This window comes from Leptopilina heterotoma, unplaced genomic scaffold, assembly GCF_015476425.1.
Source record: "Leptopilina heterotoma isolate Lh14 unplaced genomic scaffold, ASM1547642v1 Lhet_219, whole genome shotgun sequence".
Taxonomy (NCBI): Eukaryota; Metazoa; Arthropoda; class Insecta; order Hymenoptera; family Figitidae; genus Leptopilina; species Leptopilina heterotoma.
This window is the reverse complement of record NW_025110936.1, coordinates 544991-570809: the sequence shown is the minus strand read 5'-3', so window position 1 is coordinate 570809 and position 25819 is coordinate 544991. Positions and strand designations below refer to the sequence as shown.

Sequence of the window (25819 nt, the reverse complement as noted above, 5' to 3'; positions counted from 1 at the left end):
ACTACTGACTGGCATTAAAATTAAATATAAAGTTTCTAAATGAAAACTATTTATTTTTAATTTTCATTACAGTCAGTAATTTGTGAAAATATTTATAATAAAAAACATTTCGTTCATTCGAAGGTTCATTGCAATAAAAATTTAATGTATAAAAGAAAAAAATTTCTACATGATAACCATAAATTTTTAATTTTTATTGCAGTCAATTCTTTAAATTAAAATTTTATTACAATAATTTTGCGTCACTATCATTAAAATTAATTGTAAAGTTTTTTTTAATGAAAAGAATAAATTTTTAATTTTTATTACAGTCAGTAATTTATAAAAATATTTACAATAGAAAATAAATTTCGTTCATTTGAACGTTCAAAAAAAAAAAATAATTTACTGGAAAAATATGATCCACAAGTTCTGAATGTACAAAATGAATGAAAATTATTTTTTTCTCCTTTAAAAAAATTTTTTTTACAATAATTTAGCGTTACTGTCATTAAAATTAATTATAAAGTTTCTAAATGAAAACAATAAATTTTAAATAATTTTTATTCAAGTCAGTAATTTAAGAAAATATTAATAAAAAATATTTCGTTAATTTGAACGTTCAAAAGTTTCAGGATCCATGAATTTTGAACGTTCAGTTGAACGAAATCTTTATTGGTAAAAATATTTTCATAAATTACTGTTTAGAATAAAGTTAAAAACTCAAATTTTATATTTAGAAAATTTCTGATTAGAGGGAAAAATTAGTTTTTTCGATACTGCAGCAAAATTATTGTAATAAAAATGAAATGAATTTCGCTCTCATTTGAACAAAGACAAACAAAAATTTATAGAGACATCGAGTTTGGAAATTTAAAATTTAAATTAATTTCCAGTTTTTATGTAAAGGAAACTTTGCAATAATTTTAAATACAAAAGTCTAAGAGAGAACAATACTTGCTAATTACTTACAAAATTTTTTTTTCTTTTGCGATAATATTCTTGACTTACATTTTTTGAGATCGAAAAGAATTTTACTTTGATGTAAAGTAATTATTATTTGATCAATAGCATTTTCTTTTTGCCAGTTAAAAAAGTTTCTTCTCTATTGAAAAATATTTTGAAAAGAAAAATTTTCAAAGAAATTTAAATTATAAAGGGATTTTTGAATTTAAAGAAATCTTTAATGTTTGTGGAATTTTTTTAAAATTCAAGCAGTCTCTTCAATTATTTTTTTCTTTTATAATTTCTCTATTGATAAAAACATCTTTAAATAATATTTTATTCAAGTAGTTTATATATGTCAATTTGTTTATTTATTAACAATTTAAATTGATATTTACCTAGAGAATCTTTTTACATTTAGAGAACTTGCTGAATATTTTTGTGTCATTTGAAAATAAAAATTAAATTAAAAAAAAACAAATTGAAGAGAGATTCTTTAATTTAATTCACTATACTTTTTTCAATGTCTTTTTTCTGAATTCTGGAATTAAATTGAATTGTGGAAATAAATCTTATTTAATTCCAAAGAATTTTGTCTGAGTCTCAAGTCAAATAATCTTGTTTATTGAGAGAGAAAAAAACGTGTTTTTAGTCTAAAGAAATCTGTCTTTAATTTTTTCGCTTCTTTTTCTCTTATTTCACGATTGTAAAGAAAAATGTACAATGAATGAGAAAGATTGTTCGCTGTATTTGATGGATTTTAGCCAAACTCATTTTTCTGATCATATAACAATGAAGAGATATTTGTCATTTGTGGATAATATTTATTGGTATTGGATCTTGAATGATGAAAAGAGGAAATTTTCTTAAAGTGACGCGTCAGCAATTTTTTTTTCTCCTATCGAAATTCTGAAATATTGAATTTATCGATTTTGAAATTAGGTTTTCCATATTTTTTTAATTCTTTATCGAATTCATTTAGTTGATTAATAATTATTTTTTTAATTTATTACCAAAAGATAATTGTTAAACAATTTTCTTTTAGAAAATAATTTTTTTAGAAAAAAAATTTTTTGTTTCTATTTTGTATGGTAAATAATTTTTTATGTAGCGTAAAAATACAAAAACTTTCTCTAGAGGAATTGAAATTATTAAACAAATCCAGACAGTAAATTATGAGGGGGGAAAAATTAGTAGATTTTTTTTTAAATAAAAAAATATGCTTGAAAATTTTTTTTTAATGGAATACGTTGAAAAGAGAATGAAAATTGTTTATGACAATACAGTAATGTGGGAAATTTCAAGGTTGATAAAAGATAATACCCCTTAATCTATTTGATGAGCGTAATCCATGTATTTTGCGAGCACGTGGTTTTCATTGTTCCTTTTCATGGGTCCGACTTACGACTCCCACAAAAGCTTTTGGTGTAAAGTGATAAATAGAATTTAATCGTTAATGTCACACCGGCAGTCATAGTCAACTTAAAGCAACACCCTTTTGTTCTGCATTTCTCTTTCGAATGCTCATTCCGCTATTTGAGCACGTAGTGGCAACTTGAAACCGTTGTCATCAAGGATGTCATTTGATTCCCTCCCACACCCATTTGTCATATCGTCTTCTATATCTCTACTCCAACTCTGAAATATCCACTTTTGTCCTCATTTTTTTTCCTCCTTTTTTTTTGCTTCCAAATATCCGTGTAACATTTAGAATTTTTTATCAATTTTTTTACCATTTGTCTTCATCGCTTTTTTCCGACTACTTTTTTTCTTTTATTGCCAACTGTTATTATATATGTCTTAATTGACCAATTATTATTTTTTCTCACTAATGCATCGAGGAAAAAATTGTTTCTTCTTTCAGAATATCGCGATTTTTTTTTAATTACTCATCTATTTGTAATTTTTCAGAGTTACCACATTTCAGGGAAAGCAGGGAATTTAGGGAAAAATCAGAGAATGGAAAATCTTTTATCAAAAATGGAAAAAGAATTAAATTTCTGGAAGTGATGAACAAAATTCCTGGTTTTTTCTGTGCAGAAAAAATATTAATATTTAAATAACAAAAATATTAGAAACATTTAATTCCTGATTTATTTTCTATAAATTTTGAAGTCACCACGAAGTTTTATACAAAATCTTAAATTTCATTTTCTTCTACCAATAGCCGAATTATTTTACAGAATATGAAACTGAATTTATTTTAGATAATTTAATTTTCGAAATTAAATTACAAATTATTTTTAACTATTTTGGGAATAATTTTACATAAAAATTCGAAAAATAATTGAATTTTCCTTCCTCGAAAGTTCTGAACGTTCAAATAAACGAAATTTATTTATTTCTTCTTCAAATTAAATTTTTTATTGCAAAATTATTGCTACGCGAATTTAAAATTAATAAAGTTTCAAATAATTTATAAAATTTTAATTGCGTTTTTTATTTTTAATGCAAACGGTAATTTTTGAAAATATTTATAGCGAGAAATTATTGTTTCACTAAAATTTTCAACTGTGGCAAAAAATTGTATTAAAAAAAATTGTATTGAGTGAAAAAAATATTTCTTTTGACAAAAATGATAAAATGTTTTATATAGAAATTTTTCCTTTTCGAATTATTCATGAAAAAATTATGCAAAACATTTTTTTAAACAAAAATACGTTTTGTTTGTAAATTCATTTTCAAATTACTGATGAAAAAATTATGCAAAACATTTTTTTTTTTGTACAAAAATATATATAAAAATTGAAACAGAAAAATATTTTTTCTTCTAAATCGTTGATTATAATTGTTGTGAACATGACCAACGAAATTTTTAACGTTCAAATGAACGAAATTTTTTCTATCTAAATATTTTCAAAAATTACAAAAATGTAAATTCATGTTCTTAAAGTTTTGAACGTTAAAATGAAGGACGATTTTTACTTCTCCTAATTGATATTTTATTTGCAAAAAAATTATTATGCATTATTAAAAAAATTAATTCTTAACCAAGTAAATATTTCATTTGAATTTTTTCCCCTTTTCTTGTTAGTAGTTTTTAATAACTTTTATGCAGATAAAAAATTTTATTTATGTATTTAAAAGTTCAAAACTTTCTGATTCTGTAAATTAAACATTTATTTAGTTGAAAATTAATTTTCTTTATGTAAAAATAGGTATTTTTTTAACAAAATACAAATTAAAAGTAGTGAAAAAAAAATATCGGCGTTCATTTGAAAGTTCAAAACTTTAGAAACAAAATATTTCATTCATTGAAAAGTTGAGAAATTTTTTAACATGAATTTTTGAAGTGTTTGCAATTTTAATAAATAATCGAATTTGAATAAAATCTTAATTTCTGTGGAAAAATAATAATTAAATATTTATTTTAAATAACATTTCGGAGAAACATTTTTTTCTCTAATAATTTTTAGCTCAAATCAAAATCTTTTGGTTCAGGAAAAAAATCGAAATTCTGTCCGTAAATCAGGGAAGAGTCAGAGAAAATCAAATTTTTGCGGCAACCCTGTTTTTTTAATGCAATTTCTTTCCATCCTATAATTTCTTTCCCCTACACAAAGTTTTTTTACTTCATAAATTTTTTTTCGGTTTTATTCTTTTTTTTCAGAAGTTTTTCATTTTATGAAGTCTTTTACTTTTTTATGGATTTTTTCTTCCTATGAAGTCTTTTTCCCTTTTATAGGTTTTTTTTCTCATCTTATAAAATCTTATTCATCTTATAAATTTCATTTCCTTTTATATTGAAATATATTTATTTCCGTTAAAAAAAAAAAAATTGTTGCTTGTTACGAAATTGTATTTTTTTTTCTTTGCGATGAAGAAAATGACACGCGAGTCTATCAAAGAAATGATAAATTTACTTTCCAGAGTAAAATAAATTCATAATTTACATTCGACCTATATTTATGAATTTTCGAAGGGATGTGATTTATATAATTTTATGTTAATTCAATTCGTACATGAAAAATGCTTTCTCATGTTTTTGGAATGTTTTCCAAGAGTTTTTAAATTTTTTATTTTTCTGATAAATGAAGAGAAGGAAAAAGAATAAAAAAATGTAGATAAAAGTATATTTTACTTGTCGTAAAATTTAAAAGATTTTGTGTAATTGTCCATAAATATTGTATATTTGTCTATATAAAAGTTGAAATATTCTTTTGTTCCATATTGTCGGGAATTATAAACTATAAAATTATCGAGAAAATAATATTCGCTTTTGTATTGATTTGCACTTGCGTTAAGCTAAGAAGCTTTACAAAAGACATGTTTTTTTCTCTTTTTTTTTTTGAAAGCTGTAGAATAAAATGTAGGGTAAAATTATTCTTGACCAAGTGAATTCATCGTCATAATAACAAAGTTTTCTTTTCTTAAACAAAAGGAAATTTCTTCTTGTGTAATATATATATATAATAGTTTTATTGATTTTAGTTTCTTTGTGTAAACATAAAGGGATTGCTGAGTTAACGATAATTAACTAATTAAGTGGAGTAGTGTAAGATTTTTGGCCTGAATCCAGCCTCAAGTTTCAGTTGCTTTTTCAGCAAATTTTATACTGTGAGATTTTCTTCCTATACAGTAACTGATATTGAGTATATATAGCTGTGTGCCTTTGATGGGAAAACACTTTAGAACATCCGAGTTTAATTATAGTTCCGAGAGCTTCGACTTTTCTTCCCTCTTTCTCTCTCTCTCTCTCTTTTTTTTCCACTTGGGGCTTTTGCAATTTTATCTAAATATATATAAGCCAGGTGCTTTTTGTTTCAGGAAACCGTGGAAATAGTTGATTGGATTTTTTTCGAAAAGAGGAAATAAAGCTTTACCTGAAATTTGCGGCTTTCGCATCGATTACTTCTATTTCTCAATATTTTTTTATGCTAGTTATCTTCCTTGGATTTTGAAATTTTTCTTTTGAAGATCGTTGCTTTTGGGGGAGTTTTAAATTTATCTCGAACTATTTTTTTTTAATTTTCTTGATAAGAAACTTTTTTTTATCTGGATGGTAATTTTTTCATGATCTGCAAATTTAGAACGTGTTCAAATGAACGAAATATTTTTTATGGAGAATATTTTTTTAATAAATCATTAAATGATTAGTTAATTAATTAATTAGTTAATTATTTAATTAGTAAAATAAATTGAAAAATAATTATAAATATTTAATATATAAATAATTGAATTATTACTGATTGTAATAAAAGATAAAAACGAAAATTTTACATTCAACAAACTTTTCAATTAATTTTTTTGATACGGGACGCAAAATTATTATAATTATTGTAATAAAAAAAATTAATTTGAAAATCGCTGTTTTTAGTGAATTTAAAATTTATCTCGAACTGTTTTCTTTTTTAATTTGTTTTGCAAAAACATTTTTTTTTATCTGGATAGTAATTTTTTAATGATCTACAAGTTTTGAACATATTCAAATGAACATTTTTTATTTGAATAATAAATTTTCATTTGAATTTTGTTCGAATAATAAATTATAAAATAAATTAATAAATAATATAAAATAGCGAAATAAATAACTGCTTGCAATAAAAGTTTAAAATCTTAATTTTACATTCAAAAAACTTTATAATCATTTTTTTGGAGACGTGGCGCAAAATTATTGTAATCAAAATTTAATTTGAAGAATTAAATAATTTTCGTTTATTTGAATCAGGATCATATTTTTTCACTCTATAAAGAGAAAAAATTTCTTTTTTTGGAAAAGATTAAATTTTTTTCTAGCTAAACAGAATTTGTGACATTTCAAATTGACTGGATAAAAAAGTAGAATAAATAAGTTTTTTTATTAAAAAAATGAAAATAGTAGCAAATAAATTGAAAGGGAAGAAGAATATTTGTGTAACTGTTATATTCTGGTTAATTTGATTTCTACTGACGGATATTGAATAAAATAGCATGGATTAAATAGGTGTGATTTTAAACTGTATTGAATAAACCAAGAAGTTTAAATCCGCTGTATAAACGAATATTCAGTATTTCATTTTTCTAAAAGATTGTTTATCGATTTTTAATAAATGTCACATTGACAGTTTATTGATTCTGACATTTATTAAATATCTCTTTCTACACCGTGTTCATTCATGGTTTATTTTCGTTTTATTTTTTATTTTCAAAAATTTCTCTCAGAATTTTGCGACAATTTTTCTTTTTACTTTATTTGAAAATTTGTCTTTTTTTTAATGTTTTTTTTGTTTGCCTCATAAACTATAAAAATTACTACGAATTGAATACAAAACTTTAAACTTTTTCTAATTGTGACAATAATTTCTTTTTAAATAATTTAATTTTTCAAATTACAAGTTACAAATGATTCCAGAAATTCAATTATTTTCATAAGTTATAAAAATTCTTCGCAGAAATTCAATTATATTCAAAAATTTTAAAAAAATTCTCGTCAAAATTTCAATTATCTATATAAATATTAAAATGCTTCTTCAAAATTCAATTATTTTTAAAAATTTTAATAAAATTCTTGTCAAAATTTCTCAGGAATTCAATTGTTTAAAAAGATTTTTATAAAATTAATCGCAAGAATTCAATTATTTTTAAAAAATTTAACAAAGTTCTTTTCAGGAATTCAATTATTTTTATAAATAATAAAATTCTTCACCGAAATTCAATTATTTTTATAAACTTAAATAAAATTCGTTGCAAAATAATAAAATTCTTCTCCGAAATTCAATTATTTTAGAAAAATTTTAATAAAATTCTCGGGAATATTTTAATTATTTTCATAAATAATAAAACTCATCGCAGGATTTTAATTATTTTTTATTCAATTTTAATCGAATTCCTCGAAAAATGTAATTATTCTTAAAAATTTTATTAAAATTTGTCAAAAGAATTCAATTATTTAAAAATTTGATGATAAAATTCTTTACGAGAATTCAATTTTAACAAACATTCAATTATTCAATAAATTATTTATTTTTTAATTTAAATAATTGAATTCTTCTATAATTTTCTAATAAAAATTGATTTAAAAATTAATTACCGAAAATTCTAATTTAATTCTTTTCAGGAATTCTTTTCAATTTTTTCAAAATAATGGAGTTTCTTTAATAATTTTATTTTTGATGGAAAGTAATTGAATTTTATGAACAATTTCTTTCAAGTTTTTAAAATATTTGGGTTTCTTAATAATTCAAATTAAACATTTAATTATTCAATTTTATTAAAATTTTGTTGAAAATCACTGAATTTTTGCAAAGATTTTACTGTTTCAAAAAATAATTGAATTGTTTCAGAGGATTTATTAAAATTTTAGAAAATAATTGGATTCCTTCGAAGAATTTTATTATTTATGAAAATAATTGAATTCTTGCGAAGGATTTTATTAAAATTTTAAAAAAGTCCTAAATAAATTCTGTTAAGGAATTCCTTTCAATTTTTTCAAAATAATGGAGTTTCTTTAGTAATTTTATTTGAAAATTTTGAAAATAATTTAATTTTATGAACAATTTCTTTCAAGTTTTTAAAATATTTGGGTTTCTTAATAATTCAAATTAAACATTTAATTATTCAATTTTATTAAAATTTTGTTGAAAGTAACTGAATTTTTGCAAAGATTTTACTATTTTAAAAAATAATTGAATTGTTTCGAAAGGTTTATTAAAATATTAGAAAATAATTGAATTCTTTTAAGAAATTTGTATTAAAATTTTGTTGCTTTTAATTGAATTCTTGCAAAGAATTATGTCAAAAAATTTGAGAATAATTGAATTATTTCGAAGAATTTGATTTTTTATTTATGAAAACAATTGAATTCTTGCGAAGGATTTTATTAGGGTTTTTGTAAATAATTGACTTTTTTTGAAAAATTTTGTAATAATATTCTTATAAGTTGTTGATTTTCAAAAAGGTTTGAATTTAAATGTTTTAAAGAATTTTATTTCCTATGGAAAAATAATAATGATTAAATATTTATTTAAAAACGAAGTTATTGAAGTTTTCGAATAATTTTGCTTTTGAAGAAATTTGTAAATAAATGTAATAGAACATTTTTCTGAGTATTTAATAATTTTTAGAGTGAATCAGAATATTCTTTAGGGTCAGGGAACAAGTGAAAATTTTCTCTGGAAGTCAGAGAAAAGTCAGGGAAAAATAAAATTAAATATTTGTGGCAATTATTATTTTCTCGAAAGGAAAAATTCTCTCTGAACAATTATTAAAGAACAATTTTTTCATCCTTGAAATGTTTTAGATTTCTACTTCTGGAATTGAGAGAAGGCATTTGGCGGAATATAAATTGACGGTAGATTGATGTCTTTATAATATCTATTCTTGTGGATGTGTGAGAAGTTTATTATCACGTCTCGCGGTCTCTCTCTCTCTCTCTCGGCTTACCAAGTTGACAAATTCAGGATCCAATTGCTTGCTTGGAACCTTATATAAGTGTGAAGGTTGACACGTGGGGAATGTGTGTGCATATATGCGTAGGTAAACAACCTCAAAATGCACTTTAAGCTCTTCTTGGCTGCTGTTCGGTTATGTGTTACTGTCAGGTGGTTATAATGTGTTGCCATCCTAGGTGCATGTAAGGAATATCGTGTGTAGCAGCAGCCTATTGACCCGAGTTAGCAGATTAACGGTAATGGCTTGCCACCTAAGCCCCCGTACAATTAACATCCACAAACTATCATCATCATCATCATCTACTTCGTCGTTGTCATCTTCACTGTGCACTGAAAGCTATTTTTGTATATTTTGCAACTGAAAACAAAAATAAGGCCTTGGAGTTTTCTTCCTCTTGAAACTTGAATAGTTTATTTCTGTTGAAATTCGTCGAATTTGGCGAAAAATCGGATTTTCCCGAGACTCTAAAATTCTGGGCTCTTCTTGAAATGACTCGACCTGAAACGGAAAATAAAAGGTTGAGTGATTCCGAAATAATTGCAGGCTTTGCACTCGTCTACTAAAATTTACTACTTACTACTTTTTTACTATTTTTTTTTAGATTTGTACGACGAAAAGCTACTTTTTTCTTTTTTTGAAAATTCACGCTACTTTAAATTCACTAATAGTTGAAGAGAAAAAAAATTATTTTATTCAGAATAATCATAAATTCTGGAATCACATATTCACTTTGTTTTATTAATGTATTAAAAATTTTATTTGAATTTTATTATTAGAATCTGTAATTCAAATTTTACTGAATTAATTTAATCTAAATTTTGTCATTGAATTTTATGAACAATTTCTTTCAAGTTTTTAAAATATTGAATTTCTTAATAATTCAAATTGAACATTTCATTATTGAATTTTATTAAAATTTTGTTGAAAATAACTGAATTTTTGCAAATATTTTACTATTTAAAAAAGTAATTGAATTGTTTCGAAGAATTTATTAAAATATTTGTGTTTCTTAATAATTCAAATTAAACATTTAATTACTGAATTTTATTAAATTTTTGTTGAAAATAACTGAATTTTTGCAAAGATTTTACTATTTCAAAAAATAATTGAATTGTTTTGAAGGATTATTAAAATTTTATAAAATAATTGAATTCTTTCGTAAAATTTTAGAAAATCATTGAATTCTTTCGAGAAATTTTTATTAAAATTTTGTTGTTTTTAATTGAATTTTTGCAAAGAATTTTGTTCAAAAAATTTGAAAATAATTGATTGAAAAAATATCGTAATTTAATTCTTTTGAGGAATTTCTTTCAATTTTTTCAAAATAATAGAGTTTCTTTAATAATTTTATTTGAAAATTTTGAAAGTAATTAAATTTTATGAAAAATTTCTTTCAAGTTTTTAAATTAATCGTGTTTCTTAATAATTGAAATTGAACATTTAATTATTGAATTTTAATAAAATTTTGTTGAAAATAACTGAATTTTTGCAAAGATTTTACTATTTCAAAAAATAATTTAATTGTTTCGAAGGATTTATTAAAATTTTAGAAAATAATTGAATTCTTTCGAGAAATTTTTATTAAAATTTTGTTGATTTTAATTGAATTCTTCCGAAGAATGTTATTATTTACGAAAATAATTTAATTTTTGCAAAGAATTATATTGAAATTTTTGAAAATATAAACAATAATAATTAATTATGTACTTGATAAGTGAATTTTTTATATTTTGATTATAAAATTATTTAAAAATTTATATTTGTAAATAAAAAATTTTGTAATTTGCATAATAATAATAATAATAATAATAATAATAATAATAATAATGAACTGAATTTTTAATGAAAATTATTTAGAAATAGATTTTCTAAAATTTCACTTTAAAACCCTTTGAAATTCAATTATTTTTCGTAAGTAGGATTTTTAAGTAAAATGAAAGTAAAATTTTGAGTAAAATTTTGTTTTTAAGTAAAATATTTTAAGTATTTTTTGAGAAAATTTAAGTATTAAATTTTTTAAGTAAAATTATTCGTTAAATAATTTAAATGGTAAGAATTTTGCGATAGTTCTTCAATAAATAAATTATTTTCAGAAATAAAAAAATTTTAAGGATTTATATTCAAATTTGCCAACTTTGTCGAAATTTTTGAATAATTTAATTTAAAAACTGTGAAAAAAATTAGATTTTTAAACAATTATTTAATTAAAATTTTTCATATTCAAATTTGTCAACCCTGTCGAAATTTTGAATAATTTAATTTAGAAACTCTGAAAAAAATGAGATTTTTCAAAAATTATTTAATTAAAATTTTTCATATTCAAATGAATAAATAAATAAAATAAATATTTAAATTTGCCAATTCTGTCGAAATTTTGAATAATTTAATTTAGAAACTGAAAAAAATTAGATTTTGGAAAAATTATTTAATGAAATTTTTTTGAAAACAGTTCAATTTTCTCGAAAATAATTACAAATATTTTTTGATACTTTTTTTTCAATTAATTGACGAGTGCAAAGCCTGTAATTTGTAATTGAAACCAAAGTAGTACCATCAATTGAGAACTTTATGCAATATTCAAAGAAGCATGTTTTCCAAATGATGAATTCATTCGATTTGGCAAAAATATGATAATTTATTTAATATATCACAAGAGAATGTCAACATTCGTTCCCCGGTCGAATACGAACCTGAGGGTGGAAAAAAAGTCGAATTCCTCTTGAAAGCCCAGTTGATTTCAAATTCAGGTCAGCTAGAAAACCTATTTTTAAACTTTTTCCCTTCTTTTTTGTTGTCGAACTCTGTTTTATTAGGTCCTGTTTTGTTTTTCGTCTATTTGCGCCCCTCTGTAGCTATTATCTCGACTGCTGTATTTGAGTAATCGGATTTTGATCACTTGGCAAGGGTGACTTTTTTTTTCTTCTTTTCTATTCCTTTTGTGGTGAAGTTGATGATGATCCACATTTTCCAAGGGTGACGAACATCTTCTTGTTAATTCTCCAAAATTACTGTAAATGTTTAGAATCATTAATATCATTTAGGAAAATTTGTCAATTTTACTGTTCTCTTTTTTTTCTTTACTATTTTCATTTTATTTTAATTTTTTAATTTTTTTTATTTATACATCGGCGAAGCTCACGTTTGAAAAGAAAAAAATATTTTTCATGCTGAAAATAATAAAAAGTTTTGTTTACAAATTTTTTTGACAAAAAATCTATGCGAAACATTTTTTATAGAAAAATATATAAAAATTTAAATAGAGAAATATTTTCTCTTCTAAATCGTTGATTATAAACGTTGTGAACTTCACCAATATATTTTTATTGCAATATAAAAAAATTCGTTTCATAATTAAATTTATTATTTGCCATATTTTTAGTAGATAAATTTTTTATTTACAAAATTCAGAGTTTGAAATTCACAAAAATATTTATTTTCATTGAAAGAAAATTTTTTTTGTTTTGAATTTAATTATTTGTATTTAATCTAATATTTAAAAAGGGAATAAAAATTTAGTGTACCTACCGTAAAATTAAATAAAAGTAGAGAAAAAATATTTACTATTTTCATTAAAAAAAACTTTTTTCTTTTTGAATTAATATTACATTTAATCTAATATTTAAATAGAGGGTAAAAATTAACAGTAAATTTAAAATTTAAATAAAAGTGGAGAAAAAAATGTTTGATATTTTCATCAACAACATTCTTTCATTTTGTATTTGAATTTAATTAATTATATTTTATTCCACTATTTATAGAAAGGATAAAAATTATTTTTTATTTTATTATTCATTCCACTATTTAGAAAAAGAATAAAAATTTACAGTACTGTAAAGTTGAATAAAAGTAGAGAAAGAAATAGTTCATTAAAATTGCTTTGAATTGTTTTTGAATTTAATTAGTTATGTTTATTCTACTATTTGGAAAGAGAATAAAAATTCAGTGCACAGTGAAATTAAATAAAAGTAGAGAAGCTCTTTTTATGATTAATCAAGCCAAGGGGGAAAATGTGTCAATATAAAAGGGTCAGAATTGTTTGGACAAAGCCCTCCTTGACTATTTCTCTCGTCGAGTCGTCGTCGTCGACGTCGTCTCTGGTAATATCTCGGGAATAATTCATGATAAACTGTTTAAATGTCCTTCTGGGATTTTGAAGGCTATGCAGAAGATTATTCTTTTATATTATATAAATTTTCCTTCCTTCGAAGTGATAATATTTTTTTTCAAAGGCATTTAAAGAAATCTATTATCTCATTAGTTAGGGTTCGTTTCACTTGAAAAAAGTGTTTTTCGTGAAAAAAATGAGAGTTTAAAAGTTGGGAATAATTGGAAATTAAAATTATCGCTGTGAATTGTAAGGGAAAAAATTCACGCTCGATTTTTTCGATATTTTAAGGGGAAAAGTTTAAATATTGTGAACACAAAATTGAATGAACGATTTTTGGTTTGAGGAAAGTATCCATTAAAATTTCTTTAAGAGTTGCTTTCCTAGCTTTCGAAATCTGGGGCAAATTATTCGGTGTTGAAAAACGTTTGGCGTCTATTCAACGGGGATTTTTTTTTTTCTTCTTTTTTTTTTCTTTGCAATTATGCCGCCACATTATGCCGAGTTGAGATTTTCTTCACTGCTTCAATAAACGGATCGGAAGAGATTTATTCCAATATCGTTTTTTTTGCCTTTCTCACCTCATCGCCGGCAGTTATTTCTCTATTAGCTTAATTTACTTTTTGGATTTTGAAAAAAATAACAACACTAGATTTTATTTTTTTATTTTTTTTCTATTTTTATTTTTTACTGCAAATGTTTAGAATCAATACCTGTTAGCAAATTTTCCAATTTCTACTATTTTTTTTTTATTTTAATTTTGTATTATTTACCTATAATTAATTTAATTTAATTATTTCTTATTCTTATTTATTTTTATTTTTTATATTAATTTCTTATTTATATTTTTTATTTTAATTTTTATTTGTTATTTTTAATTTTATTCTTGATTTTCAATATTAGTTTTTATTTTTAATTTTCTTTTGGATTTTAAATTTTATTTTTACAATTTTTAATTTTTGTTCTGATTTTTAATTTTAGTTTTTTATTTTAATTTTAATTTTTAATTTTCTTTTTAATTTTCTTTTTGATTTTTAATTTTAGTTTTTTATTTTAATTTTAATTTTTAATTTTCTTTTTATTTTTAATTTTAATTTTTAATTTTCTTTTTGATTTTAATTTTTATTTAGGTAAATTTTAAATTTTATTTTTGATTTTAATTTTTGATTTTAATTTTTAATTTTATTTTTTAATTTAATTTTTGAGTTTTAATTTTTATTTTCATTTCTATTTTCAATTTTTGTTTATTTATTTTTACATTTCATTTTATTTGTTTTAGTACTTATTTATTATTTTTTTTTTTAAATAACGAGATTTCATTTATGCAAATTCATATAAATAAACGTTTCGAAGTTTTTATTTACCATCATTTTTGTTTGCTTATTGTTCACAATTTACCGAAATCGAATAATTTAATTTTCCTCGATTTGAAAACATTTCGTTTTTTCTATTTTTATTTTCCCTCTGACTGTACTTTCGTTTTTTTTCTCTCGCTTTTTTTTCATCCACGAATTTTCTGATAAAGATCGCTAGTGAAAATTTGTACTCCTTTGGGACAATATTCGATTAAATGCTGCTACGTTCCATTTCATTGAAAACGTGATAGAATCTATTTGAGGCGATCCTATGGTGAGAGAGTATTCTCTGTCTTGGAAAAATCGTATAGCGGACTTCTTTTTTTTCCCCATAATATAATGTACAATGGAATTTCGCAAGAAAGCGTGATAAGAAAATTTACTCGAGAATTTTTTTTCATCAAATTTCTGTGCTTTTTAACTGAGAAATATTTCCTAGAAAATAAATTCGTAAAATCTTAAATATGAAGAATTGAATAATTGATTATTTTTGGGAATTATTTTCTTGATTGGAAATTTTTTTTAATGGTAAAATAAGAATAGAATTTTATTTAGAGTTTTATTTGCGAAATAGAAGAAAAGGTATTTTTTTTAATACACTTTACAATCGGGAGATAAGAGATATATAGCGTTTTAACTAATCCTATTGTATTATCGTAAAATCTCCTCTGTTGTGAGTGTCAGTCAGTGTTCTTTCGTTTTCCCGTTGATTTACTCCGTGCCAATTGAATTTCTCATTTGTTTTCGTAAACAGATTATAAATGTGTTTCGATTTAAAAGGCGTCGTCGATGATTTTTTTACGCGAAAAACAATTTAACGATTTTGTTTACGATTTTTATTTTTATTTTCGTTTTCAAATTAATTGGTTATAATTTTTTTTTATTTATCTCTCAATTTTTGTATTTATTTTGTCTGTTTTTCTGGCAGTTTCTCTATTTGTAAATTTCATGTTTGGTCTTCTTATTTCATTACTTTTTTGTTTGTTAATTATTTTTTAGTTTCTCTATTTGTTAACTACTTTTTTTTCTTGTTGAATTATTTTTTTTATTTTTTGGTTTAATTACTTTTTTATTTTTGTTTAATTACTTTCTTATTTTTCTTTTTGTTTAATTACTTTTTTATTTTTTTTGTTTGCTAATTACTTTTTAGTTACTTTTTTCCATCGTGAAATTATTGTTTTTGTTTAGATACCAGAGTTAAAAAAATTCTTTTTGTTTAATTACTTTTTTATTTTTTTTTTGTTTGTTAATTACTTTTTTTCATTGTGAAATTATTGTTTTTGTTTAAATATAACAGAGTTAAAAAATTCTTTTTTGTTTTTAGATTTGAATGCCGTAGAAAAGGGGGAAAAATTGACTTGTTTTTGCTAATTAGCCGCATTAACAGTGGGAAAATGTGATGAAAAGCAGAGTCTTTTTTTTCGCTTGTGTAATTTTCAAGTGTCTGTGTCTCCGTCTTTCTCCGTGGAAAACGGGTTTATTAGACGAAAGAGTGTGTCTATATACACGACACGCAGGAACTTATGTCACCAAGCTTTCTGAATAGGGATGAATGGATGAATTGAATTTACGATGAGCATGGAATTGCGCGATATCATGTTTAGGGTGGCGTTAATGTACGCCTATCCAATGCTATGTCACGACCTGCTGGCTGCTTTCTTCCACAATAATGATAATAATATACAAGGTCTCTGAAAGTCAGGTATATTATTGAATAATAAAAATTTGTGGTTAGAGAAAAGTTCATCAAGAAAAAAAGAAGAAGAAGAGGAGGAGGAGAAAAAAAGAGTTGCCCTACTCTCTTCATCTTTTTTCGTCTTTCTAGAAAATTACTTCATTCACTTTGAAGCCACCGCGCGCGCGAGTACAGCTTAAGGCCGTTTATAGTTCACTGACTCGCTTTTCAGCGAATTAAACAATTAACATTTGACCAGAATTAGCGTAGAACTTGGCGAGTGAGTCTGAGCTGGAAAATTAAATTCAATAAACATTAAATAAGACTGAATTTATTATTTCGATGGGTCTTTATTAAAATACATTTCAAAAAATTAGTCATCACATCTATATTAATAATCGTTGTATTCTGGTAATTTGTTCACAGTTTGAAGTTCGTTGCTCTTTGCTTTTTCGTTTCTTAACTTTTTAAATAATTTTTCTTTTCAAATGTTTAAAATTTTTAAATTAAAGTACTGAAAATCATTGAATTCTTGTAAAGTATTTTAAAAAAATTTGAAAATAATTGAATTCGTTTCAAGAATTTTATCAATAGTGCGATTCCATGGGAGATTTTAGTTTTTTCGGAGTAAGTAAACCAATTGCAATGAAATTTTGGAATTTAAATCTACACATAAAAAGGCATATTTCCACCAAATATTACGTCAAAATATTCAGTAGTTTTTGAGATGTCAAAATTTTGGAAAAATTTTGAAATCGTTATATCTTCTTTTCATCTTAACCAAATCACTTAATTTTTTTTGGAGAAAATTCAGCATAAAAAAACGAAAAAGTTTTTTATATTATGTTTATACAAAATTTTTATAAACAAAAAAGTTATTAAATAATAATTGAATAACTTTTGAATAGCTTCACGGAATTGAATGAAATAAACACTAAAATAATCTTACCTTTGATTTCTTTAAGATTCCGAAAAAAATACCTGGCAACGAGATTGTCTTCATATAATATTTTTAATATTTTTGTTCACTTTTGAGAGTAAACATTAAAAGTTTCTGCTACTTTACGTGCAAATTCAGGTGCGCGCGCAGACATCTCTCTCTGAAACCGGAAATTCGGAGATGATTAGAAAGAGAGGTCTGCGCGCGCACCTGAATTTGCACGTAAAGTAGCAGAAACTTTTAATGTTTACTCTCAAAAGTGAACAAAAATATTAAAAATATTATATGAAGACAATCTCGTTGCCAGGTATTTTTTTCGGAATCTTAAAGAAATCAAAGGTAAGATTATTTTAGTGTTTATTTCATTCAATTCCGTGAAGCTATTCAAAAGTTATTCAATTATTATTTAATAACTTTTTTGTTTATAAAAATTTTGTATAAACATAATATAAAAAACTTTTTCGTTTTTTTATGCTGAATTTTCTCCAAAAAAAATTAAGTGATTTGGTTAAGATGAAAAGAAGATATAACGATTTCAAAATTTTTCCAAAATTTTGACATCTCAAAAACTACTGAATATTTTGACGTAATATTTGGTGGAAATATGTCTTTTTATGTGTACATTTAAATTCCAAAATTTCATTGCAATTGGTTTACTTACTCCGAAAAAACTAAAATCTCCCATGGAATCGCACAATAATTAAATTCTTTCGAGAAAATGTAATTAAAATTGTATTGGAAAAAAATTTAATAATTCTTGGCAAGATTTTAATTAAAATACTTTAAAATAATTGAATTTTTTTAGACGAATTTATTTCAATATTCTTGAAAATAATTGAATTTTAAGAAGAATTCAATTATTTTCAATAGGTAATTGTAATAAAATTCTTTGCAAACAGTCAATTTATAAATAATAAAAATCTTTGCAAAAAATTCAATTATTTTTATATAAATAATAAAATTCTTATCAGGATTTCACTTATTTTCAATACAATTAATTTTAATTGATTTTTTCAAAAATTTCAATTATTTTTAAAAATTTTGTAAAAATTCTCCGAGAAAATTAGATTATTTTAAAAAAATAATTGAATTTTCCACAGGAGTTCAATTATTTACAAAACCTTTAATAAAATTTAATTCAAGAATACAATTATTTTCATAAATAATGAAATTTTTGCTGAAATTCAATTATTTCAAATACAATTTTAATTGAATTCCAGGGAAAATTCATTTATTTTTAAACATTTTTTTTAAAATTCTTCAAAAGAATTCAATAATATCAATAAATAGTAAATTTTTCCCACAAATCCAATTACTTTAAATACAATTTTGATTAGATTCTTCTCAATTATTCACTTATTTCTTAAATTTTACAAAAATTAAATTATTTGCAGGAATAATAAATTTCTTCGCAGGGATTCAATTATTTAAAAAAGTTTTAATAAAATTCTATTCAAAAATTCAATTATTTTAAGAAATAATTAAATTGTCGATGTACTGATAATAATCATTGAATTCTTGTAAAGTATTTATAAAAAAATTTGAAAGTAATTGAATTCATTTAAAGAATTTTATCAAATTTTTTTTTCAATAATTGAATTCCTTTGAGAAAATGTAATTAAAATTGTATTGAAAATTATTTGATTTTTGGAAAGATTTTTTTTTAAATTCTTTAATTAAAATAATTGAATTGTTTTGAGGAGTTTATTTCAATATTCTTGAAAATAATAAACTTTTTTAAAATAATTTTTACTGAAAATTTTGAAAATAATTGAATTTTAAGAAGAATTCTTTTAAACAATTTTATTAGAGTTTTTGTAAATAATTACATTTTTTTTTTTTTTTTGAAGAATTTCATTAAAATTTGTAAAAATAATGTAATTTTTTAAAGTAATTTTAATTGAAAATTTTGAAAATAATTGAAATTTACAAAGAATTTTAATTAAAACTTTTTGAAAACAATTGAATTGTTTAGAAAAATTTTATTACAATTTTTAAAAATTTTATTAAAATTATCTTGTATATAATTGAATTTTTTCCTAGAAATTTGATTAAAATTGTATTCAAAATAATTTAATTTCTCAGAAGAATTTTATTATTTACAAAAATAATTGATTTCTTGCCAAAAAATGTTAGAATTTATAAAAATAATTAAATTGTTACGTTGAACTTTTGATCAGAATAAAAAAGAGAAAATAATTGTATTTTTTATTAAAACTCTTGAAAATAATTGAATTTAATTAATATTTTTTAAAAATAATTGTATTCTTCCGAGAAATTTTATTAAAATTGTGTTGAAATAAAATTAATAATAATGAATGAATTAATTTTGATGATGAATTTTCTTCTTACACTTGACTTGAAAGGAGTTTTCATTCTTTTTATTGATCTCGAGCTTCATTTCGTCTTAACGATAAAATTTTCCAAAGTATTATTATATAACAAAAGTTTAAGTGAGAATTTCTGCCATATATAAAACTTTGTAAAAAGTTAAAAGTTGGAAAAGTTTTTCTTTTTTTTTTTTTTTGCTGAAAAATATGACGTTGAGAGAATACTCAAGTTTAATTGCTTTCAATATGAAATTGTAGACAATAGCTTTTTTTTTGTTATTATTTAATTTTGAAAAAAGGCCGACGACTATCGTCAGAGCTGAAGCTCCAGTTTCAAATTTCTGTATCTATTCATATTTTCTATATATGCGGCAATATTGGAAAAATATTTGCAGTTAAAAAAAAATAGTCCGCTTGAGACAGCAAATGTATGTCTAGCTTATCTTTTCTTTTTTTTTTGATAACGTTCGCGAAAAAAAGAATTAAATAAAATATTTTCTGTTTACTCGACGTAGACAATGTTTGTTTGTTAAAGAGAGAAAAATCGTTGCGCACATTCAGATCTAATTAACTGTATATGGCAAAGTCTGTTTAGTCTGGATTTAATTTCAATTTTTGATTCGGTTTTATTTTTAATATACAAGAAATTAATTTAATTTTGTTTCTGCTTTTTTGTTTTTTTTTGCATTTTTTACTTTTTTTTCTTATTTACTTTTGCTCTTCGCTTTTTTTAAATCTATTTTTTTCATCAAATTTTATGAAATTGGTTCTGCGACATTCTTGTGAGGGAAATTCGATTGACTCTTGGCTTGAAAATCATTTTTCGAATGTATTTTTATTGAAAAGAAGACACGAAGTCGAAGGAGGAGAGGGAGATGAGGAGAAGAGAGATTGCAGCCAAACTTTTCTCTCCCCATTTTACATAGCTTGCACTTTTGAATTTGCTATATTGCGACAAACTGCAGTAACCAACTTTACAAAGCTTGTCCCAAACTCTCGACTCTGATGTCCTAAGGTACTCCTTTATTTCCTTGGCACATTCAATTCTGTGTTAAGTTCCACTACCCTTATTCTTCTTCGTCTTCTTCTTCTTTTTCTTCTTCGACTTTTACACTTAAACACAAAATGGAGATTTAGAGCTTGATTTTATTTCGATTGATTCACTTTGTTTTGTTTCCAAGTTTTATTGTCTTGAATTTTGATGAATTGATTTGGAATTTATTTCAAAGAATTTTATTTGAAAAAAAAGAGAATTTCTTGAAAGGAATTTTTGGAAATTAGGTTTTTAATTCAATTTACGAATTAAAATGAATTATTAATATTAATTAAAAATTAAAGTAAATTACAATATGTGTAGGATTAATATACTTTTGTAAAATTATTTTTTTATTTTTATTTAATTATTTTTTTTTTGTATAATTTTTGTGTAATTGTTCTTCAATTTCCAGAGTTATTTCTTTCTTTAGAATAATTTTTTTCGTGAATTTTTTTTAGAATAAGGAAATTTGTGAATAACTGAAAATTATTTTTAAAAGAATAATTCCAATATTAAAAAAAAGGAAATATATTTTTAATTTATTAGAAAAAAATTGCTGTGACCTGTAAACGAGCTAATGAGTATGTCTACTTTTTTAATAATAGTAATAATAATAATAATTGCTGTAGGAAAAATAGTCGCGATAAATATTTCCTGTAATTAAGGGAATTTTATTTAAAAATATAGTTCCTCTTTTTAATTTTCGTTTCCTTTTTCAGAATTTTCTTTTTTATTTTATTTGTTTATATCTATCTGTTTATTGATTAAAAATTATTGTCAACGATTTTTCTCTCATTAATAAATATTTTCTGTCGAGTAAACAGAAAATATAATACAAATAAATATGAATAAATATGAATAAATATGAATAAATACAAATAAATATAAATAAATTTAAATGAATATAAATAAATTTAAATAAATAAAAAAATACAAATAAAATAGTAATATTAAATATGAATGAAGGGGAATTGCCAAAAAATTGTAATCCATTTTTTGGCGATGAATTAAATAATCGAAGGGGCTTTAATGAACTGTTGGAACAATTTAAATTATTTTACGAGCTTGTGATAGCCAATTAAAACTAATGATCAAATAATTTAGTGTGATGCCTTAGGAGCAAAGCCTCTCAACCTCAAGTCCCCCAAGAAATCGAAGTAGATTGAATCATTAGCATTAATTATATACAAATTGAAAATTCCGTTAGTATCGAATTATTTGAATTTTTCTCGCCTCGAAAACTCGATGTGAATAAACAAAATTTGTCGCAATATTTTATTAGACACGCCATTAAAATGTAAATTCATAAATTTTAATTATAATTACTAATCACAGATATTAATAATTATAATTAGTATATTTCAATTTTGGTCTGAAATTTCTCTCATTTTCGTCTCGTCTGAAAACTATTGAAAGTTTCTTAAAAAAATCTATTTTTTCAAAACTTTTGTTTTATATTTTTAATTACTAAAATTTGTTTTGTATTTTTAATTATTAATATTTGTTTTAATTGTAATTAAGATTTCTGTTTTAATTTTAATTTCACTTTTTTAGGTTTCGAAAAAAGTCAAGAAGCCAGAGTTTTGACTTTTTTCGTCGGGAAAGAAAGGAGAAAAAAAGAACAGAATTGGACTCTAATTTGTAATGAGAGTTGAAAATATGACGGGAAAATGACTTCTTCTGAGGAAAAAGAAAAAAACTTGTCCAAGCATTTTGCTCATTAGCGTTCTGAAAAGTTTGAGGTGCCGTTGTCGACGTCGTCGTCGTCGTCGTCGTCGTTATGAGGGAAAAAAAAGCAAAGGACTGAATCCATAAAGGATGGGGACTCACGTTGGAAAACTATTTTTTGCAAATTAAATACATCTGGTGATCGTATTTCCTAATTTCAATATTGAAGAAGTGTCAATTGAAGGTGGAGCATACGTTAAATGAAAGCCATTATGTACTTAAGTACTTTGGAATCTTTCACATATATATAATCACATGAGTTTATATATATTCGGCTTTCTGAATTTCACATTTTCGTGTAGACGTATCTTTGAGATGGGTGAACGCCGAATAACTCCACCCCTTTTTAGTATTTTGTTGGAACACAGAGCAAATATCTGCAGCTGCGCATGACTGCCGCCCTCTCAAGTTCTTAATCATTGATATTATATTCAACGTCCCTGCACATTCAGCAGAATAGTAAACACTAAGCCTAGCTCATTTACACCTCACATTTATAATATATATATATATGTATATTTACAGAATGATAAATTAGATTTGGTTCATTATGAGCAATACACTCTTGGGATCTTTTAATCTCATTTCAACTCTGACACGTTCTGATTTTAGGAATTTTCGAAAAGTATTTCTCTTATTTTTCTGTCTGAATATTCACTTTGAATGATGAGGACGAATTTTGGTATTGTTTCTTCTTTTTGAATGAATTTTCATTCAACTATATATTTATGAAAACAATTGAATTCTTGTAAAGAATTTTATCAAAATTTTTGAAAATAATTCAATTGTTGCAAAGATTTTTATTATTTATGAAAAAATCGAATTCCTGTGAAGAATTTGATTATTTTTGAAAATAATTTCATTCTTATAATGAATTGTATCAAAATTTTTGTAAATAATCCAATTCAATTCTTTTCGGGATTTTAGTTAAAATTGGATTGAAAATAATTTAATTCTTATAAATAATGCTTCCAAATTTTTTAAAAAATTAATTTCTTACGAAGCATTTTATTAAAATTTTCGAAAATAATTGAATTCTTACGAAGAATTTTTATTTTATGAAAATAATTGAATTCTTGATAAGACTTTTATTAAAATTTTCGAAAATAACTGAATTCTTGCGAAGAATTTTTTTATTTATGAAAATAATTGAATTCTTGACAAGAATTTTATTAAAATTTTTCAAAATAATTGAATCCTTACAAAAAATTTTATAATTTTTGTAAATTTAATTAAAATTGTATTGCAAATAATTTAATAATTCTTATAAAGAATTCTGTCAAACTTTTTAAATAATTGACTTCTTGCGAAGTATTTTATTAAAATTTTAGAAAATAATTGAATTTTTGCTATTATTTATGAAAATTATTGAATTCTTGACCAGAATTTTATTAAAATTTTTGAAAATAATTAAATTCTTGAGAAGAATTTTATTATTTATGAAAATAGTAATTGAATTCTTGACAAGAATGTTATTAAAATTTTTGAAAATAATTAAATTCTTGTGAAGAATTTTATTATAAAAAGAATTTAATTCTCAAGAAGAATTTTATTATTTTTTGAAAAATGTGCATTTCTGCGAAAAATTTTATTAAAATTGTATTGAAAATAATTTAATTCTTGCGACGAATTTTATTAATATTTTTTAAAGAATTGAATTATGTTTCGAAGAAAATTAAAATTCTTTTGAGAAATTCAGTTTAAATTGTAGTGAAAATTAAATTCTTAAGAAGAATTTTATTATTTATCAAATTAGTAATTGAATTCTTGACAAGAATGTTATTAAAATTTTTGAAAATAATTGAATCCTTGCGAAGAATTTTATTAAAATTTCTAAAATTATAAATAATAATAATATTTAATTAGTTTAAAAAATGAATTTTTTAAAAATCTGTCTCGAAAATAATTCAAAAATTAAAATTGATATTTGAAAATAAATTTATTTCATTATGTAAATTTGTGTCACGCGAAATTTTATTTTTAATTTTTGAAAGAAAATTTCGCTATTACGTTAAAAAAATCCATTAAATTAAAAAAGTGATTGAATAAAAATTTGATGAAATAAAAATCTCGATAAATAAGAAATTCCGATAGAAATTCTAAATTTAATTTTGAAATTCATCTATAATTTAATAGCGAAATGAATGAAATAATTTCCAATTATTCGAAATTGATTTTTATTTTTCGAAAATTTTGATTCTTTTATTTCTTTTAAATTTTAATTCGAGGTTCATTGATAAATTTAATTTTTCGAATTGAGTTTTCTGCTCGTTGTATCGCATTTATCAAGATAATGGTTGATAAGATTCATTAATTTCTTGACAGGTTCCAGTGGATTTGATTGTGCGAGAGAGAATCGAGAATTTCTATTTCACCTAAATCAACGCAATGTACTGTCCCCAAAAAATATTTCCATTAAATTTAGCGTGTAAATCCGATATATTCAGTGATATAATAATTACTCTATTGTAATTAGTGTATTTTTTAAATAATGACTACAGTCATTATAATTAAAAGTGTAAATTCATTTTTTCATTATTTTAATTTCATTTGAGAACGATGACTTTTAATCGTAATAGTGTTTGTATAATTATTTGTTATAATAATGACTTTAGTCATTGTATACTCGTAATATTTTATTAATTCCTTTTGACAAATTATATTAACAATTCTCTTGTCAAATTATATTGACTTCTATATTTATTAATATTTATTATTCGTTCAAAGCCGAAAGGCATGAACTATGTATAATAAATAAGATTAATATTTATTATTGTATTAACAATAATATTACTGTTAACAGTATTTTTATTATTATATTTAAAATTTATTGTTGTACTTAAAATATTTGCAATCTAAATTATTTTCGAAACGAAGTAATTAATAAATGAAATTTTTTTCTGTTACAGTTTTTCCAAATGTTCCGCCAGCGCCTGGTATGCCTTGTCAGGGGGAAGACAGTGAGTATTGAGAATTTTTTTTTTCTTGTCTTTTTTCGCAAAAAATTAATCAAAATAGTCATCTGTAATGTAGTGTCAGTGCAAATGACATTGTAAGAAATAATTAACGAGCCGTGTAATTTCTTTCTTGCGTCACTACCGTTCTACTTTTTTAAATTTCCTATCGTTAAATTTCGTGCATTGTTGAGCCTCATTAAACTCGTTCATTAAATGACATTATTGACGTCTCCTATATGAATGCTGAAAATTATTATCATTATTACTTTTATTATTATTATTATTACTATTTTCATTATTTATTATTATTATTTATTATTTATTCTTTTTTTACCTTATTTTTATCATTTACATAATTACAATTTGTATTATTTCTACTTATTTATTTATTTAAATTCG

The 25819-nt window shown here is 22.7% G+C and overlaps 1 protein-coding gene and 1 long non-coding RNA gene across 4 annotated transcripts in view; one reads left to right on the top strand and one right to left on the bottom strand.

Moving 5' to 3' along the window:
• Positions 1-25819, bottom strand: part of LOC122501963 — a 149967-nt gene that overhangs the window by 8615 nt on the left and 115533 nt on the right. The window contains exons 4-5 of the long non-coding RNA XR_006301597.1: positions 11985-12302; positions 9286-9792 (exon numbers count right to left, since the gene is read on the bottom strand). This is a non-coding gene — a long non-coding RNA (uncharacterized LOC122501963). The remainder of the gene's footprint in view (positions 1-9285; positions 9793-11984; positions 12303-25819) is intronic.
• LOC122501942 (atypical protein kinase C) overlaps positions 1-25819 on the top strand; it is a 51927-nt gene that overhangs the window by 15459 nt on the left and 10649 nt on the right. For all 3 annotated transcript variants that reach the window (XM_043611738.1, XM_043611737.1, XM_043611736.1), the window contains one exon: positions 25373-25423. In XM_043611738.1, the coding sequence (XP_043467673.1) occupies positions 25373-25423 (51 nt within the window). The remainder of the gene's footprint in view (positions 1-25372; positions 25424-25819) is intronic.